The 19557-nt window shown below is 47.8% G+C and overlaps 2 protein-coding genes across 5 annotated transcripts in view; both read right to left on the reverse strand.

Moving 5' to 3' along the window:
- The window catches only part of MTSS2 (MTSS I-BAR domain containing 2), a 69022-nt gene extending 54979 nt beyond the window's left edge, over positions 1-14043 (reverse strand). For all 4 annotated transcript variants that reach the window (XM_067470901.1, XM_067470900.1, XM_067470899.1 and 1 more), the window contains exon 1: positions 13878-14043. In XM_067470901.1, coding sequence (XP_067327002.1) covers positions 13878-13976 — 99 coding nt within the window. In that variant the 5' untranslated portion in view covers positions 13977-14043. The remainder of the gene's footprint in view (positions 1-13877) is intronic.
- Positions 14044-18829: 4786 nt separating this feature from the next.
- VAC14 (VAC14 component of PIKFYVE complex) overlaps positions 18830-19557 on the reverse strand; it is a 97717-nt gene continuing 96989 nt past the window's right edge. Inside the window, exon 19 of the mRNA XM_067470896.1 lies at positions 18830-19070. Coding sequence (XP_067326997.1) covers positions 18905-19070 — 166 coding nt within the window. The 3' untranslated portion in view covers positions 18830-18904. The remainder of the gene's footprint in view (positions 19071-19557) is intronic.

Below are 19557 nucleotides of genomic sequence, written 5' to 3' on the forward strand. Positions count from 1 at the left end.
GTCCCCTAGCACACGTTGCTGTGGCCCAGTCTGTGTACATGTGTTTTGTGTATATATGTGGTTGTGTGCATGCATTGTAATATATATTTTTATTTTTTTGGCTTTTTAAGTCTCTTCCACTGTGTTTTCCAGTGTTTTTATGAGTGACAAGCGGTCCCCTGCCAGGTGTTGCTGTGGCCCAGTCTGGTGGTCTGGAAAATAAAGTAATGAGAAAGTGTGGGTTTCTAATCTATGTCATGTCTTTCTGCTTGTGGGTAAACAGTATTTCTTGTTGTTTCTTTGTCAGTGTTGATTGTACGGGAACTATAAATCCCAGTAACTACAACTCCCAAATGTCAAGGTTTGTTTCCCCCAAACTCCATCTGTGTTCCTAGTTGGGCATATGAAATATTCATGCCAAGTTTGGTCCAGATCCATCATTGTTTTGAGTCCACAGTGCTCTCTGGATGGAGGTGAACTACAACTCCCAAACTCAAGCTCAATGCCTACCTAAACCCTTCTAGTGTTTTCTGTTGGTCATGGGAGTTCTGTGTGCCAAGTTTGGTTCAATTCCATCATTGGTGGGGTTCAGAATACTCTTTGATTGTAGGCGAACTATAAATCCCAGCAACTACAATTCCCAAATGACAAAATCATTTTTTTTAGTGAAGGACATACATTGGGTTGTTAGATGTTTTGTGTCCAAATTTGGTGTCAATTCGTTCAGTGGTTTTTGAGTTCTGTTAATCCCACAAATGAACATTACGTTTTTATTTATATAGATGATGATGATCATCATCATCATCATCATTCTTCTGAAGGGCTTTTTATGGCTCTGTGCCAGGAACTCTGGCCTCTGGCAGTGTGGCGCAATGGGTTAAAACCCTTGTGCTGGCAGGACTGAAGACCAACAGGTCATACATTCGAATCCAGAGAGAGCATGGATGAGCTCCCTGTGTCAGCTCTAGCTCCCCATGTGAAGACATGAGAGAAGCCTCCTCTTCCAGCTCTTCCCCATTAAACGTTCATCTTCTTCTTCTTCATTATTATTATTATTATTATTACATCAAATAATCAAAACATACGGGCAACGTCCCCTTGGACGACGCCCTTGCAGACAAGCAATTCTCTCACACCAGAAGCGACTTGTAGTTGTGACACGAAAAAAACAACAACCCATACATGGGAAAGGGTTCGCAATGGAAACACTACCGGTCCTTGCCTTCCATAATAGCTTCATTGGCTCTCCTTTTTGTCAAATGCAAGGCCGGATGAGCCTCTCGTCCTGCAAGTGTGGCTACCACTATTACACCTTGGCCACTGAAGCCAGGACGGTTGCACAGGCCTTGCATGGGGGGCTTTCTCCTGGTGGCTCCTTCCACCCAAAGACCTGCCAGACGGAAGGCAGCCTCTTCCCCTGGCAACCAAAACACAGCCCTGAAAGCCCCTTTGGAACGTTATGGAGGGGTGCGAGCCCCCTCCCCAACATGGCAACGTCCCTCATCAATCCTCCATTCATTGCAAAGTGGCTGACAATCAGGAAAGGAGCCGGCTTCATGGAAACAACAGCGCAGCTGCAGGCAACCACGACAACGAGAGCCCCTTGCCTTACTTTGCCTCCCATTTCGGGCAGCCAAAGTGTCACGGTGCAAGGACATCTCAACCAGGGTTTGCTCAATCAACCTGGTCCTCGTTTGGAGACGCAAGTCGCTCTGGCAGAGCCACAAAAGCAGACATCAACACACACACACAAGGCTTCATGGAAACAACAGCGCGGCTGCAGGCAATGACGATGACAACGGCCCTTTTCCTTGCCTTGCCTCCCATTTCGGGCAGCCAAAGTGTCAAGGCGCAAGGACATCTCAACCAGGGTTTACTCAATCAGCCTGGTCCTCGTTTGGAGATGCAAGTCGCCTGGCAGAGCCACAAAAGCAGACTTCAACACACACACACACACAAGGCTTCATGGAAACAACAGCGCAGCTGCAGGCAACGACGACAACGGCCCCTTGCCTTGCTTTGCCTCCTATTTCGGGTAGCCAAAGTGTAAAGGCACAAGGACATCTCAACCAGGGTTTGTTCAATCAGCCTGGTCCTCATTTGGAGACGCAAGTCACCCCGGCAGAGCCACAAAAGCAGACTTCAACACACACAAGGCTTCATGGAAACAACAACGCAGCTGCAGGCAACCACGGATGGCGGCCCCTTGCCTTGCTTTGCCTCCCATTTCGGGCAGCCAAAGCGTCAAGGCGCAAGGACATCTCAACCAGTGTTTGCTCAATCAGCCTGGTCTTTGTTTGGAGATGCAAGTTACCCCAGCAGAGCCACAAAAGCAGCCTCCAAAACACACACACACACACACACACACAAAGCCAAGAGAGGTGTGGCTGAGGGGAAGATCTGGAGGAAAGCAAGAAAAATAATAACCCAGCCACCTATAAATATCACTTCCGAATCGAGAGAGAGAGATATACTATTTAGTATATGGCCTACCAATAAGGGAATGTTCTCTGCTGCAACATTCACAGTAAACAACACAGTTTTACAAACATTCCCGGGGAAAATGATTCTAAAAGGCAAGCTGTTCCAAGAGCTCAGGCTGGGAAAGCAACCTCTGGCCCTGGCACCCTTTCCGGGACCAGGACTGAATGCCTAGCGTTTGTTCCGACGGAGGAGGATCCCACGGGCACCCTTCTTCTTCTTCTTCTGATGTTTATTTACAGCCCACTTTTTATTTCCATGAGGAAACTCAAAGTGGCCTAGGGAAGGAAGGAAAGAAGGAAGAGAGGGAAGGAGGGAAAAAGAAGGAAAAGGAAGGGAAGAAGGAAGGGAAGAAGGGAGGGAGAGAATAGGAAAGGAGAAGGAGAAGGAAGGGAAGAATGGAGGGAAGGAGGGAGGGAAGGAAGGTAAGAAAGGAGGGAAGGAAGGAAGGAAGGAAGGAAGGAAGGAAGGAAGGAAAGGAGGGTGGGAGGGATGGAAAGAGAAGGAAAAGGAAGGGAGGGAGGGAAGGAAGCAAGGAAGGAAAGGAGGGAGTAGGGAATAAGGAAGGAGAAGGAAAAGGAATGGAACAATGGAAGGAAGAAAGGAGGGAGGGGAAGAAGGAAGGAAGAGAAGGGAGGGAGTGAAGGGAAGGAGGAGGGAAGGTGAAGGAAAAGGAAGGATGGGAAGGTGAGAGAGGGGGAAGGAAAGAAAGGATGGATGGAGGGAGTTAGGGAGGAGAAGGAATAAAGGGGAAAAGGAAGGAAGGGAAGAAGGGAGGAAAAGAAGGGAGAAAAGGGAGGAAGGGAAGGAGGGAGGGAATAGGAAAGGAGAAGGAAAAGGAAGGGAAGAAGGGAGGAAAGAAGGGAAGGAAGGGAGTAGGGAAGGAGAAAAGAAGGGAGGGAGAGAAGGAAAGAAGGGAAGGAAGGAAGGAAGGAAAGGAGGGAAAGAGAAGGAAAAGGAAGGGAAGAAGGAAGGGAGGGAAGGAAGGAAAGCAAGGAGGGAGGGAGTAGGGAAAGAGAAGGAACAGAAGGGAGGAAAGAAGGGAGGGAGGGGAAGAAGGAAGGAAGAGAAGGGAGGGAGAGAAGGGTGGGAGGAGGAAAGGAGAAGAAAAAGGAAGGATGGGAGGGAGGGAGGGAAGGGAGGGAGGGAAGGAAGGAAAGGATGGATGGAGTTAGGGAGAAGGGAAGAAGGAAGGAAGGGAAGAAGGGAGGAAAAGAAGGAGGGAGGGAGGGAAGGAAGGAAAGGAAGGAAGGAGGGAGTTAGGCAGGAGGGAAGGAGAAGGATGGAAGGGAAGCAGGAAGGAATGAATGAATGAAAGAAGGGATGGAGGGAGGAGGGAAGGAGAAGGAAGGAAAGAAAAGAAGGAAGGTAGGTCAGTGTTTCCCTGGTCTGGAGTAGCAGAAAAGCCTCCGCCACCCCACCCGCCCCCACGGCAGCCAATCCACTTCCGACTCCCAAGGCCTCCCAGCCCCACCCCTTGGCACCGAGGAAGGCCCCCATTCCTTGCAAGAGGGCTCCCCCGCTCTCCCTCTCTTACATAAACACGTGGAAACATACACAGAGCCTGCCCACCTCAGAGGACAGCAGTGCTCTTGGTACTGCTGTCCTCTGATTGCCCTTCCCGTGGTCCACAGAACCCTTGCCAAGGAGGGCAGCTCCCGTGGCGCAAGCATCCCAGCCTCATGCGCACAGGCACAAGCGTGTTGGCAGGCACACGGCTGGCTCTCCCTGTTTTTAGGGGTGCCCAGAAGGAGAGAAGACAAGACTCCCGCCCAGCACGAGATGACCCCTGGCTCTCCCACGAAACCATCCACGAAACACACATTGGTTGTGGAGCCCTATCTAAAGAGGGTCCCAGAGAAGCCCCTTCCCATAGGGTGACCATCAAGGGGAGGTCAGGGCACATTCAGGCCTGAAGAAGAGCAATTCGTCTCCCCAAAACAGGCCAAGGAATTAGAGGCACCTTGAATCCGCATTCAGCAACCGACCCAACAGGTCTCCTTGAGCTGGGGCAAACCAAGGTGAGCACGGACCCCACCCCGTTCCATAATGCAAGGCACCACTTTCTTCCAACCGCTCCACCCACATGCTCCAAACCAGATGACAACGGCTGTTTTGGTTCCAGCCATCCACTTATGAAGGAGACAGCGTGGTGTTAGACTCCAGACAGGATGGGCCCAGTTGGCTGCGACCAGGGGCGGCTCACCCATTACGCAAAGTAAGCACTCGCGTTATAGTTGGTTTTGCCCGGGGCGCTCTTGGGGGAAAACGGACCTTGACATATGCGAGTTACTGGGATGTATAGTTCACCTACAATCAAAGAGCATTCTGAACTCCACCAATGATGGAATTGAACCAAATGTGGCACACTGAACTCCCACGAAAACCCAGTTTGCTGCAACCAGGGGCGGCTCAACACTTATGCAAAGTAAGCATTTGCGTTATAGTTGGTTTTGCCCGGGGCGCTCTTGGGGGGAAAATAGACCTTGACATATGCGAGTCACTGGGATGTATAGTTCACCTACAATCAAAGAGCATTCTGAACTCCACCAATGATGGAATTGAACCAAATGTGGCACACTGAACTCCCACGAAAACCCAGTTTGCTGCAACCAGGGGCGGCTCAACACTTATGCAAAGTAAGCATTTGCGTTATAGTTGGTTTTGCCCGGGGCGCTCTTGGGGGGAAAATAGACCTTGACATATGCGAGTCACTGGGATGTATAGTTCACCTACAATCAAAGAGCATTCTGAACTCCACCAATGATGGAATTGAACCAAATGTGGCACACTGAACTCCCACGAAAACCCAGTTTGCTGCAACCAGGGGCGGCTCAACACTTATGCAAAGTAAGCATTTGCGTTATAGTTGGTTTTGCCCGGGGCGCTCTTGGGGGGAAAATAGACCTTGACATATGCGAGTCACTGGGATGTATAGTTCACCTACAATCAAAGAGCATTCTGAACTCCACCAATGATGGAATTGAACACACTGAACTCCCACGAAAACCCAGTTGGCTGCGACCATGGGCGGCTCAACCCTTACGCAAAGTAAGCCTTCGCGTTATAGTTGGTTTTGCCCGGGGCACTCTTGAGGCGCTCTTGGGGGAAAATAGACCTTGACATATGCGAGTTACTGGGCTGTATAGTTCACCTACAATCAAAGAGCATTCTGAACTCCACCAATGATGGAATTGAACCAAATGTGGCACACTGAACTCCCACGAAAACCCAGTTTGCTGCAACCAGGGGCGGCTCAACACTTATGCAAAGTAAGCATTTGCGTTATAGTTGGTTTTGCCCGGGGCGCTCTTGGGGGGAAAATAGACCTTGACATATGCGAGTCACTGGGATGTATAGTTCACCTACAATCAAAGAGCATTCTGAACTCCACCAATGATGGAATTGAACACACTGAACTCCCACGAAAACCCAGTTGGCTGCGACCATGGGCGGCTCAACCCTTACGCAAAGTAAGCCTTCGCGTTATAGTTGGTTTTGCCCGGGGCACTCTTGAGGCGCTCTTGGGGGAAAATAGACCTTGACATATGCGAGTTACTGGGCTGTATAGTTCACCTACAATCAAAGAGCATTCTGAACTCCACCAATGATGGAATTGAACCAAATGTGGCACACTGAACTCCCACGAAAACCCAGTTTGCTGCAACCAGGGGCGGCTCAACACTTATGCAAAGTAAGCATTTGCGTTATAGTTGGTTTTGCCCGGGGCGCTCTTGGGGGGAAAATAGACCTTGACATATGCGAGTCACTGGGATGTATAGTTCACCTACAATCAAAGAGCATTCTGAACTCCACCAATGATGGAATTGAACCAAATGTGGCACACAGAACTCCCACAACGAAGAGGCCTGGCCTCTTCTCCAGTGGAGCCAACTCTTGTTACATCCCAAATAGACTACTGCAACGCACCCTACGTGGGGTTGCCCTTGAAGACTGTTTGGAAACTTCAATTGGTCCAGCGAGCGGCAACCAGACTACTCACTGGAGCGTCATACAGGGAGCACACCACCCCCCTGTTGTGTCATCTCCACTGGCTGCCGGTCCAGTTCCGAGCACAATTCAAGGTGCTGGTTTTGACCTACAAAACCCTATACGGTTCCGGTCCAGTGTATCTGTCCGAACGCATCTCCCTCTACGTCCCACCCCAGAGTTTGAGATCATCTGGGGAGGCCCTGCTCACGACCCCATCGCTATCACAAGTGAGGTTGGCGGGGACGAGGAGCAGGGCCTCCTCGGTAGTGGCCCCTCACCTGTGGAACTCACTCCCGGGGGAAATTAGGGCATCAACATCCCTCCTCTCCTTCAGGAGGAAAGTAAAGACGTGGTTGTGGGACCAGGCCTTTGGGCAATCTGACAACTAGGTAAGGACAATCAGACGATTAGGACTGACAGGACTGACAAAGTGGAATTGGAATTTGGACTATGAGACTGTGTACGATTCAGTTATGGCTTGCAGAACTGGTCTGTAGTCAACTTTAAAGACATTTTCAAAACGCCGGCAGTCCCCAAGTTAGGAACAAGAGAGGTCCTGTAGGTTTGCTCTTAAGCTGGATTTGTATGTAAGTTGGAACAGGTGTATCCGTAGGGAGACCAAGGTGCTTGTCTATAAAGCTATTGTCCTCCTAACCCTGCTATACACCTGCGAAACGTGGACTGTCTACAGACGTCACACGTCAAATGTGGACCATTTCCGCTCCCTTGGCAGCCACCTCTCCACAAAAGTCAACAATGCCACTGAAATACAACACCACCTGAGCTCTGTGAGTGCAGCATTTTTCCGAATGAAGCAGAGAGTGTTTGAAGACCGGGACATCCGTAGGAAGACCAAGGTGCTTGTTTATAAAGCTATTGTCCTCCCAACCCTGCTATACGCCTGCGAGACATGGACTGTCTACAGACGTCAACACTGACACTGAAATTCAACACCGCCTGACCTCTGCGAGTGCAGCATTTTCCCAAATGAAGCAGAGAGTGTTTGGGAGACCAAGGGGCTTGTTTATAAAGCTATTTCCCTCCCAACCCTGCTCTACACCTAAGAAACGTGGACTGTCTACAGACATCACATGCAACTCCTGGAACGATTCCATCAGCGCTGCCTCCGGAAAATCCTACAAATCTCTTGGGAAGACAAGTGGACAAACGTCAGCGTGCTGGAAGAAGCAAAGACCACCAGCATTGAAGTGATGGTCCTCCCCCATCAACTCCGCTGGACCGGTCACATTGTCCAGATGCCTGACCACCATCTTCCAAAGCAGTTGCTCTACTCCGAACTCAAGAGCAGTACCTATTGATCTACTCACATTTGCATGTTTTTGAACTGCTAGGTTGACAGAAGCTGTGGCTAACAGTGGGAGCTTACATCGCTCCCTGGATTCAAACCGCCAACCTTTTGGTCAGCAAGTTCAGCAGCTCAGCAGTTTAACCTGGGGTCTTATACACACATACACACACACACACACACACACACACACTTTGGATGGCATAGGGGAGGGTACACACTCCTGTGGCGTTTCCTTTGTTCCCGTTCAGAATACCCCACCTCACTTTCTGTCCTTGAGAGAACTGGATATTGCAAAACGTGGCTTGTTGTGGGAACGAGGATTGGGGGTGCAGCCCCTGCGGAGCGGGGTTTTATATACACACACACACACACTTTGGATGGCATAGGGGAGGGTACACACTCCTGTGGCGTTTCCTTTGCTCCCGTTCAGAAGACCCCACCTCACTTTTTGTCTCCCTGGGAGAACTGGATATTGCAAAATGTGGCTTGTTGTGGGAACGAGGATTGGGGGTGCAGCCCCTGCGGGATGGCTCTTTCAGGGCTGAATTCCCCTTCCGAGGGGAAGATTGATCTCACTTCCTGTTGTGCCCCCCCCACCTCCCCACCGGCCCCCAGCATTGATTCACTCTGGCACGGAGCTGGATGGAGCCTGGCTTGGAACCAACGCTTTGGGGTCGCAATGACTTCATCCAGATCTGTCGCGCATACAGATGGCCTTGAATATCTATATTTTTTGGGGGGTAGCTTGACAACTCCCCCAACTTTGCTTTGAGGATGTTTACGTCGTGTTTGTAAACACTGTAAGCCTGGCAAAAGTGTTAACAAGAAAGGGCAACACATCAATAAATATTGTGGGTAAAACTAGTTTTGTTGTAGGTCGCGCAAAAGCCTTACAACAGGGGTGCACAAACTTTGTAAACAGAGGGCCAGGTCACAGTCCCTCAAACTGTTGGAGGGCTGGATTATAGTTTGAAAAAAACATGAATAAATTCCTGTGCACATTGCACATATCTTATTTGTAGTGCAAAAAACACTTAAAACAATACAATAATTAAAATGAATAACCGTTTTGACAAATATAAACTTATTGGTATTTCAATGGGAAGTGTGAGCCTGCTTTTGGCTGATGAGATAGGGTTGTTGTTGTTGTTGTTGTTGTTGTTGTTGTGTGATTTCAAGACGTTTCAGACTTCGGTTGACCCTGAGCGAGGGCCGGGTAAATGACCTTGGAGGGCCGCATCCAGCCCCCGGGCCACAGTTTGAGGACAACACAGAAACCTTCTCACCTGAGGGCTGAGAAGGGCGGTATACAAATATAGTAAATAAATACAAATAAATAAACAAACCTTTCGACAAAACCGACAAACACAACTTTGGCCGGTCCTCTTGAGAAGGTGCTCTGCAGCTCTCCCAATTATTATTATTATTATTATTCAGTTCTTGTGGGTTTTTTCGGGCTATATGGCCATGTTCTAGAGGCATTCTCTCCTGACGTTTCGCCTGCATCTATGGCAAGCATCCTCACAGCCTCAGGCCCTTTCCTTTTCCCCCTCAGCCGCTTAAGCTGGGCTGGAGTGGATGGTCTTTGGGGGTCCCTTCCAAATCCAAAGCTTAAGCAGATGCAGGCGAAACGTCAGGAGAAATGCCTCTAGAACATGGCCATATAGCCCGAAAAAACCCACAAGAACTGAGTGATTCCAGCCATGAAAGCCTTCGACAATACATTATTATTATTATTTTTATTATTATTATTATTAGTATTTTGTCGTGTCATGAGTGACTTGAGAAACTGCAAGTCGTTTCTGGTGTGAGAGAATTGGCTGTCTGCAAGGATGTTGCCCACGGGATATTGCCCGGATGTTTAGATGTTTTATCATCCTTGTGGGAGGTTTCTTTCATGCCCCCGCATGAGGAGCTGGAGCTGATAGAGGGAGCTCATCCGTGCTCTTCCCAGATTCGAACCTGCGACCTGTCAGTCTTCAGTCCTGCCAGCACAGGGGTTTAACACACTATGAACCTACATAAGCAATTTGGGGGGGGGGGGGGGTTGTTAGCAGCAAAGTACAAACTACAGGTAAACAGAGCTCACGCGGGCAATACTTCCAGCATGAACTCAGCCCAGGTGAGTTCCCATCATGCCCTGTTGGAAGGAAATGGGGAGTATGGACAACCAGGAAGCCCAGCACCCCCCAGCATTGGACAAACCACAGGCCAAACCCATTTTCCCCAGGTAGGAACGCAACCAGAGTTCGTGAGACGTTACTTGAGACCACAACTGCCTTTGCATCTCTGCCTGGGCTCCAAAGCTGAGATGCGGGAGTCAAGATAGGACAGAAAAACCGGGACATGCAGGGGAGGGACACCCAAATGTAGGCCACACTGATTAGGAAGCACATCTTGGGAACGAAAAAGATGCTGCTTTGGGACCTAAGGTTTTAATGGGAAATATACACATTTGGAAAGGGTCCTGACCTAGAAGAGAACACATGGAAGCCGCCCCAAGTCTCTCTTAAGTAGAGGCTGGATGGCCATCTGTTGGGAGGGTTTGGATATTTATAGCACAAAAGGGGTTGGGCTGGATGGTCTTTGAGGGTCTGTCCTAAGCCTAGGATTCAACAATAATTATTGTTATTAAGCATAGGCCATCTGTTGGGTGTGCTTTGCTTGTGCTTTTCCTTTCGGGCAGGAAGGGGGTTGGACTGGATGGCCACTGGGGGTCCCTCTTGACTCTAGGATTCAATAACAATAATTATTTTTAAGTAGAGGGGGAATGACCATCTACAGGAGAATTTGGATTGTGCTGCACAGCAGAAAGGGAACTGGACTGGATGGCTTTTGGGGTCCCTTCCAACTCTAAGATTCTACAATTACTGTTACTATTATTATTATTATTATTATTATTATTATTATTATTATTATTATATCCAGCAGGGGATGGATGACCATCTGTTGGGAGGGTTTGGATTGTGCCTTCCCTACATGGCAGAAGGGGGTTGGACTGGGTGGCTTTGGGGGATCCCTCCCAACCTTGCCTTCTAGAATAATAATAATTATTAGTACTATAATTGAGCAGAGACGGGATGGCCACCTGTCAGGAAGGTTTGAATTGTGCTTTATGACAGAAGGGGGTTGGACTGGATAGCCTTTGGGGGTCCCTTCCCACTCAAGGATTCTATTGCTATTACAATTATTAAGCAGAGGCTAATCATCTGTTGGGGGTGCTTTGATTGTGCTTTTCCTTTGGGGCAGAAGGTGGTTGGACTGGATGAGCAGAGGCAGGATGGCCGCCTGTCTGGAGGGTTTGGATTGTGCTTTATGGCAGAACACGTTTGGACTGGATGGCCCGTGGGTGTCCCTCCTAACCCTAGGATTCTATAATGATAATTATTAAGTAGAGGCTGGATGGTCATCTGCTGGGAGGGATTAGATTGTGCTTTTGGATTCCGCTGCATAGCAGATTGGGGGCTGGTCTGGGTGGCCTTTGGGGGTCCTTCCAACTCTAGGATTCTTTGATTACGATTATTCCTAAGCAGGGGATGGATGGCCATCTGTTGGGAGGGTTTGGATTGTGCCTTTCCTTGCAGAGCAGAAAAGGAGGCTGGACTGGATGGCCCTTGGGGGGGGGGGTCCCTTCCAAACCTAGGCTATTATTAAGTAGAGGCTGGATGGACATCTGTTGGGAGGGTTTGGATTGTGCTTTCCTTGCAGAGCAGAAAGGGTGTGGCCCCTGGGAGTCCCTCCCAATTCTCAGATTCTACAATTACTATTATAGATGGTATTAGTAATTGGTGCTATAATATAATATAATAATTACAGATGGTATAAGGGGATGGATGGCCATCTGTTGGGAGGGATTAGATTGTGCTTTCCTTGCAGAGCAGAATAGGGGGCTGGACTGGGTAGCCTTTGGGGGTCCCTTCCAATTCTAAGATTCTACAATTACTATTATTCTTAAGCAGGGGATGGATGGCCATCTGTTGGGAGGGATTCGATTGTGCTTTCCCTGCAGAGCAGAATAGGGGGCTGGGCTGGGCGGCCTTTGAGGGTCCCTTCCAACTCTAGGATTATAGAATAATCATAATATGATGAAGCAGAAGGCGGATGATGGCCACCTGTCTGGAGGTTTTGGATGGTGCTTTATATCAGAAAGAGGGTTGGGCTGGATGGCCATCTGCTGGGAGGGGTTGGTCTGTGCTGTTCCGGCATGGCAGAAAGGGGGCTGGACTGGGATGGCCCTTGGGAGCCCCTTCCGGTTCTAAGATTCTACGATTACTATTATTCTTAAGCAGGGAGTGGATGGCCATCTGCTGGGAGGGTTTGGATTGTGCCTTTCCTTGAAGAGAGAATAGGGGGCTGGGCTGGGTGTCCTTTGGGGGTTCCTTCCAAGTCTAGGATTCTACAATAACTATTATTCTTAAGCAGGGAGTAGATGGCCATCTGCTGGGAGGGATTAGATTGTGCTTTCCTCGCAGTGCAGAACAGGGGGCTGGGCTGGGTGTCCTTTGGGGGTCGATTATTAAGTAGAGGCTGGATGGCCATCTACTGGGAGGGTTTGGACTGTGTGCTTTCTATGCAGAACAGAACAGGGGGCTGGGCTGGGTGGCCTTTGGGGGTCGTTTCCAACCCTAGGCTATTACTAAGTAGAGGCTGGATGGCCATCTGTCAAGAGGATTTGGATTGTGTTCTCCTTGCAGAGCAGAATAGGGGGCTGGACTGGATATCCCTTGGGGGTCCCTTCCAATTCTAGGATTCTACAATTACTATTTTAGATGGTGAAATTACTATTTTAGATGGTGTTTTTGATGGCATAATATAATATGATAATTATAGATGGTGTAGGGATTGATGGCCATCTGTTGGGAGGGATTAGATTGTGTTCTCCTTGCAAAGCAGAAAGGGGGCTGGGCTGGGCTGGGTGGCCTTTGGGGGTCGCTTTCAACACTAGGCTATTATTAAGTAGAGGCTGGATGGCCATCTGTTGGGAGGGTTTGGATTGTGCCTCTCCTGCATGGCAGAAGGGGGCTGGACTGGATGGCCCTTGGGAGTCCCTTCCAATTCTAAGATTATACAATTACTATTTTAGATGGTAATAGTAATTGATGGTATAATATAATATAATAATGATAGATGGTATAGGGGATGGATGGATGGCCATCTGTTGGGAGGGTTTGGATTATGCTTTCCTTACAGGGCAGAATAGGGGGCTGGGCTGAGGTGGCCTTTGGGGGTCCCTTCCAAGTCTAGGATTCTACGATTGCTATTATTCTTAAGCAGGAGATGGATGGCCATCTGCTGGGAGGGTTTGGATTGTGCCTTTCCTTGAAGAGCAGAACAGGGGGCTGGGCTAGGTGGCCTTTGGGGTCCCTTCCAACCCTAGGCTATTACTAAGTAGAGGCTGGGCGGCTCTTGGGGGTCCCTTTTAAGTGGGATTAGATTGTGCGTTTCCTGCATGGCAGAAGGGGGGTTGGGCTGGATGACCTTGGGGGCTCCCTTCCAATTCTAGGACTTCATGATTACTATTATTCTTAAGCAGGGGGTGGATGGCCATCTGTTGGGAGGGTGCCTTTCCTGCATGGCAGAAGGGGGCTGGGCTGGGTGCCTTCCAACTCTGGGCTTCTATAACAACAACAATAACAACTATCATGAAGCAGGGTTTGCAGTGTGCCTGATTATGATGATGATGATGAAGCAGAGAGCGGATGGCCATCTGCCTGGAGGGTTTGGAGAGGGTTGGGCTGGATGGCCATCTGTCGGGAGGGTTTGCAGTGTGCCTTTCCTGCATGGTAGAAGGGGGCTGGGCTGGATGGCCCTTCCAATTCTAGGATTCAATAATAATAATAATAATAATAATAATAATAATAATTATTATTATTATTATTATTATTCTGAAGCAGGGTTTCCAGGTTGCCTGAGTATTATGATGATGATGAAGCAGAGAGTGGATGGCCATCTGCCTGGAGGGTTTGGAGAGGGTTGGGCTGGCTGTCCTTTGGGTCTCCCCCTCCTCCTCTTTCCGTGGGGAGGGGGTGCGGCCCCGCCCCTTTGTGAGGGAGTGGGCGTGCCCTTTGTTGTAAGCCCCGCCCCCTTTTAACCCTCCCTTAGCCGGAGTCTCTACCTTCATGTCGTTGAGGATGGCCTGGAAGAGCCCGCCCAGCGCCCCGCACTCGCGCTCCGCCGCTGCCGCCGCCGCCGGGGACGAGGAGGCGCCCTCCATGGCCGGAGAGAGAAGCAGCCAGCGAGGGCAAGGGCCCGGCCTTCTTGCCTGCCTGCCTGCCTGCCTCGCTCACCGCCGGCCCGCCATTCCCCTCACAGAGAGCCTTCTCCTTCGTTCTCCTCAGAGTGAGACCAGCCAAGAGCCAGCTAAGGAGGGCGGCGCAGGCGCAGAAGCAGCAGCAGGCGGGGAGCGAGGGGGGCGGGGACACGTCACGTGGGACACGAGGGGGCGGGGACACGCAAGAGGGAGGGAGGGAGGGAGGAGAGCCCCCCGCCCACGTGACGCCAGGAAGGCCAGGGAAACTCCGCCGCAGGGTCCTAAGCCCCGCCACACCCCTTGCCTGCTTTGGGACATCTCTCCAAAGGAATGGCCTGCTGCCTTTTCCCCTTGCCTGGCATCCAAACAAAGGGGTGTGGGGGAGGTCCCTTCCAAGCCTAGCATTCTGCTATTATTAGATAATATATAATAATAATATTATACTATTATATAGGTTGGATGGTCATCTGTTGGGAAGGGTTGGATGGTGCCAGAGGGATTGCCTGGCATCAAAAAGGGGGGTTGGGGTCCCTTCCAAGCTTAGGATTCGGCTATTATATATGTATATATATATATATATATTTACTATTATTATTATTATCATCATCATCATTATATTCCCCCTTGCCTGACATTAAAAAGTGGGCTTGGGGTCCCTTTCCAGCCTAGGATTCTGCTATTATTATAATATTATTATAAAATTATATATATTATTATTATTATTATTATTATTATATTATTTCCCCTTGCCTGACTATAAAAGGTGGGGTTGGGGTCCCTTCCCAGCCTAGCATTCTGCTTTTATTGTATAATATATAATAATATTATTATACTAGTATATTATTAGGCTGGCCGGCCATCTGTTGGGAGGGTTTGGATGTTGCCAGAGGGATTGCCTGGCATAAAAAGGAAGGTTAGGGTCCCTTCCAAGCCTAGCATTCTGCTATATTATATATATATATATATATATATATATATATATATATATATATATAATATTATTATTAGGCTGGCTGGCTATCTGTTGGGAGGGTTTGGATGTTGCCAGAGGGATTGCATGGTGCCTTTCCCCCTTGCCTGGAATCAAAACAAAGGGGGGTGGGGTCTCTTCTAAGCCTATCAATCTGATAATATATATATATAAATTATAATTATTATTATACTATTACATTATTAGGCTGGCTGACCATCTGTTGGGAGGGTTTGGATGTTGCCAGAGGGATTGCATGGTGCCTTTCCCCCTTGCCTGGCTTAAAAAAAGGGGGTTGGGGTCCCTTTCCAAGCCTAGGATTCTGCTATTATTGTAATATTGTATAATACATAATAATATTATTATGCATTATACAATAATATATTATTATATTATTATATAATATATAATAATATAATTATATCATATTATGTGTGTATATATATATATATATATATACACACACACATTATATTATAATTCTATGATATATATTAATATTATTATACTATTATATTATTAGGCTGGATGGTCATCTCTTGGGATGGCTTGGATGTTGACATCCCTTCCTGGCAGAATAAAGGGGGGGGGGGGTTGGACTGGATGGCCCTTGGGGCCTCTTCCAACTCTTAGGAAAATATTATTATTATTATTATTATTATTATTATTATTATTATTATTATGCTTGATGGCCATCTGTAGGGAGGGCTTTGATGGTGTTTTCTCTGCCTGGCAGAAAGAATCAGGTTGGACTGGATGGCCTTATGGAAGGCTGCCTGGGGAGGAGGGTTCCAGGTGGGATTCAAGGCTGCGTTGTTGTTGTTGTTATTGTTGTTGTTATTTTCTGCATCCCATTCATTCTTAGGCTGGAAAAACAGGCTGTCCTGACTTACAAACGACCCCTAGTTAAGAACAACAGGGCTGCGACAACAGGAAGTGTGAGAAATCTGCTCCTAGGAAGGGAAATCTCCTCCTGGAAGTGTCACTATTATCCTGGGGGAAAGGGGCCTCCGCCCACTGAAGCGGGATGTCCAGTTCTTGTTTCCGCAACAAGCCAACGATTCCATAATCCAAGGATCCCAGGGAGGGGAAGGGCCGCTCCCGAGACTCTAACGCAGGCCCATCAGGAGTCTCCTTCCTTCCTTCCTTCCTCTGAAGGGTTCCACTCTTGCTTTGCTTTTCCTGTCCCTCCAGTTAAGGGGTGAAATTGCAAGCTCAGCCTCAGTTGAAGAACCCATCAGGCTTCCAAAGGAGAGGGATTATCTATCTATCTATCTATCTATCTATCTATCTACCTACCTACCTACCTTATCTTATCTTATCTATCTATCTATCTATCTATCTATCTATCTATCTATCTATCTATCTAATCTAATCTATTTCTCTCTATCTGTCTGTCTATATATCTATTTCTCTATCTATCTATCCATCCATCCCCCCTCTCTCCATCCATCCATCCATCCATTTCTCCATCCATCCATCCATCCATCCAGCTATCTATCTATTTCTCTCTCTGTGTCTATATATCTATTTCTCTACCTACCTATCTATCAATCCATCCATTCCCCTCCATCCATCCATCCATCCATCCATGTATCTATCTATTTCTCTCTCTATCCATCTATTTCTCTATTTCTCTATCCATCTATTTCTCTATCTATTTCTCTATCTATCTATCTATCTATCTATCTATCTATCTATTTCTTTCTTTCTGTCTATATATCTATTTCTCTATCTCTCTCTATTTCTCCCTCTTTCTGTCTATATATCTATTTCTCTCTCTGTCTATATATCTATTTCTCTCTGTGTCTATCTATTTCTCTGTCTGTCCATCCATCCATCCATCCATCTCTCTCTCTCCATCTATCCCTCTCTCTCCATCCATCCCTCTCTCCATCCACCCCCTCTCCATCCATCCATCCATCCATCCATCCATCCATCCATCCATCCATCCATCCATCCATCCATCCATCCCTCTCTCCATCCATCCATCCATGTATCTCTCTCTCTATTTCTCTATCTATCTGTCCATCTCTCTCTCTATCAATTTCTCTATCCATCTCTCTCTCACTCACTCTCTATCCTTCTCTATCTTTCTATCCATCTCTCTATCTCTCTATCTATCCATCTATTTCTCTATCTATCCCTATCTATCTATGTATCTATCTATTTCTCTCTCTCTCTCTATTTATCTATCTATATTTCTCTCTCTCTCTCTCTCTCTCTCTATCTATCCATCCATCCATTTCTCTATCTATCTATCTATCTATCTATCTATCTATCTATCTATCTATCTATCTATCTTTTTCTCTCTCTCTCTTCCCTGCAGATAGGGAGATCTATATGTGTATATGTGTGTGTGTGGTTATTATCTTCATTTATACCCCTTTTCTCTTCACAGGGAGACTTAAAGTGGTTAGGGGACTTTCAAGTGTATGTAAGTGTGTGTTTTTGTGCATATATATATTCCATATGTGTGCTTATGTATGTGTGTGTATATATATATATGGATGTATATGTGTATGAATATGTATGTATGTTTTTTTGTGACAGGAGTGACTTGATGTATGCGTGTGCGCGTATATATGTGTGTATCCATATGTATTTGTGGTTTTTTTGTGTCAGGAGCAACTTGTTTATGTATGTGTGTGTATGCATATGTTTGTATGTTTTTTTGTGTCAGGAGCAACTTGTTTATGTGTGTGTGTATGTATATGCATGTATGCTTAAGCATGTGTGTTTTTTTGTATCAGGAGCAACTTGTTTATATATGTGTGTGTATATATATGTGTGTGTATGCATAAGTATGTGTGTGTTTTTGTGTCAGGAGCGACTTGTTTATGTATGTGTGTGCATGTATTTATATATGTGTGTATGCAAATATATATTCTTTATGTCCCAGCCAGTCCAAATAATGAATTTTAAGCTCATGACTTGTCCCGGATCTCTGTTCTGTGATAAGCATTGCATAGAAATACATTTAAATCATGTGTATTTATGGAATGTTTACAATGTTTATGTGTCTTAATTATGCCCTTAGCCGCCACAAGGAGAGTAAGAAATAAAACATTGTTATTGTTGTTGAAGGCTTTCATGGCCGTAATCACTGGGTTCTTGTAGGTTTTTTCGGGCTATATGGCCATGGTCTAGAGGCATTCTCTCCTGACGTTTTGCCTGCATCTATGGCAAGCATCCTCAGGATGCTTGCCATAGATGCAGGCAAAACGTCAGGAGAGAATGCCTCTAGACCATGGCCATATAGCCCGAAAAAACCTACAAGAACCCATTATTATTATTATTATTATTATTATTATTATTATTATTATTAGTTTTGCTTGGAGAAGGCTGCCCAAGACACCCCCCCCCCCCAAAGGGCATGGCAGCCTATGGATGATGGGACACGTCCTCCTCCTTCCCCTCGGCATGGGGCACCTCCTCCCAAGGCAAGAAGTCACCCCTGTGGTGGTCCCAATCCAGGGCAGGAGGCCAGTGTGCACAGAGCCAAAGGAGAGGGGTTTCCGGACCATCCGTTTATTCCGACGAGGGACACTTTGACGGTCGTACAAAGAGGCCCTCGGGGGTGCGCATCCCAGCGCTCTATTTGTCCATGTATATGCATCACTGAGAGAGAAAGGGGGGGGGGTATGCAGCCACACGCGGGATCAGAGTGAGGCTTGTGCCCGGTGCCAGGTGCATCCACGCACGCCCACGAAGTGTCCCCACTCCACCCACGTGCCTTCCCCTCTCCTCTGGTGGCCACAGCAAGGCTACTGGCCACCATCAGGCAAGGTTGAGGCCTCTGCTGCTTGGTTTGTGGGGCGAAGGGCCATCTTCTCAAAGGGGGGTCCCTTCAGTGGCATCCTTTTGGCCCCACGGCCTTCCGCGTTGGTCCCTTCAACCAGGAGGAAGGATGTCCCGGCCTTCAGAAGAGGCCCCTCCGGTCCAGGGTGTCCCCCCGAGCGGCTCGCTGGTGCCGGACCTGCAAGTGCTTGTTCTGGACCTTCTCAAAGTGCTGCAGCAGCTCCGCGTAGTCAATCGGGGTGTTGGCGGACGCCTTCTTGAACCCCAGGCCGGTCTTTGCGCCCTCCCTGCAGAGGAGGAGAAGCAGACAGAGGACCTCAGGCACGGTGCGCAGGAAGAGACTATCATACATACATCTGTATAAATAACCAGTCATGTTCTAGGTTTTTGTGGGTTTTTTCGGGCTGTATGGCCATGTTCTAGAGGCATTTTCTCCTGACGTTTCACCTGCATCTATGGCAAGCATCCTCAGAGTTTGGGGGAAATAGAATCTTGATATTTGGGAGTTGCAGTTGCTGGGATTTATAGTTCACCTACAATCAAAGGGCATTCTGAACCCCAACAACAATGGAATTGGGACAAACTTGGCAAACAGTTCTCCCATGACCAACAGAAAATACTAGAAGGGTTTGGTGGACAGTGTCCTTTGGCCTTGGAGTTGTAGTTCACCTCCACCCAGAGAGCACTGTGGACTCAAACAATGATGGATCTGGACCAAACTTGGAACAAATACTCAATATGCCCAAATGTGAACACTGGTGGAGTTTGGGGAAA

The sequence above is a fragment of the Anolis sagrei genome, chromosome 8 (assembly GCF_037176765.1).
Source record: "Anolis sagrei isolate rAnoSag1 chromosome 8, rAnoSag1.mat, whole genome shotgun sequence".
NCBI classification, from domain to species: Eukaryota; Metazoa; Chordata; class Lepidosauria; order Squamata; family Dactyloidae; genus Anolis; species Anolis sagrei.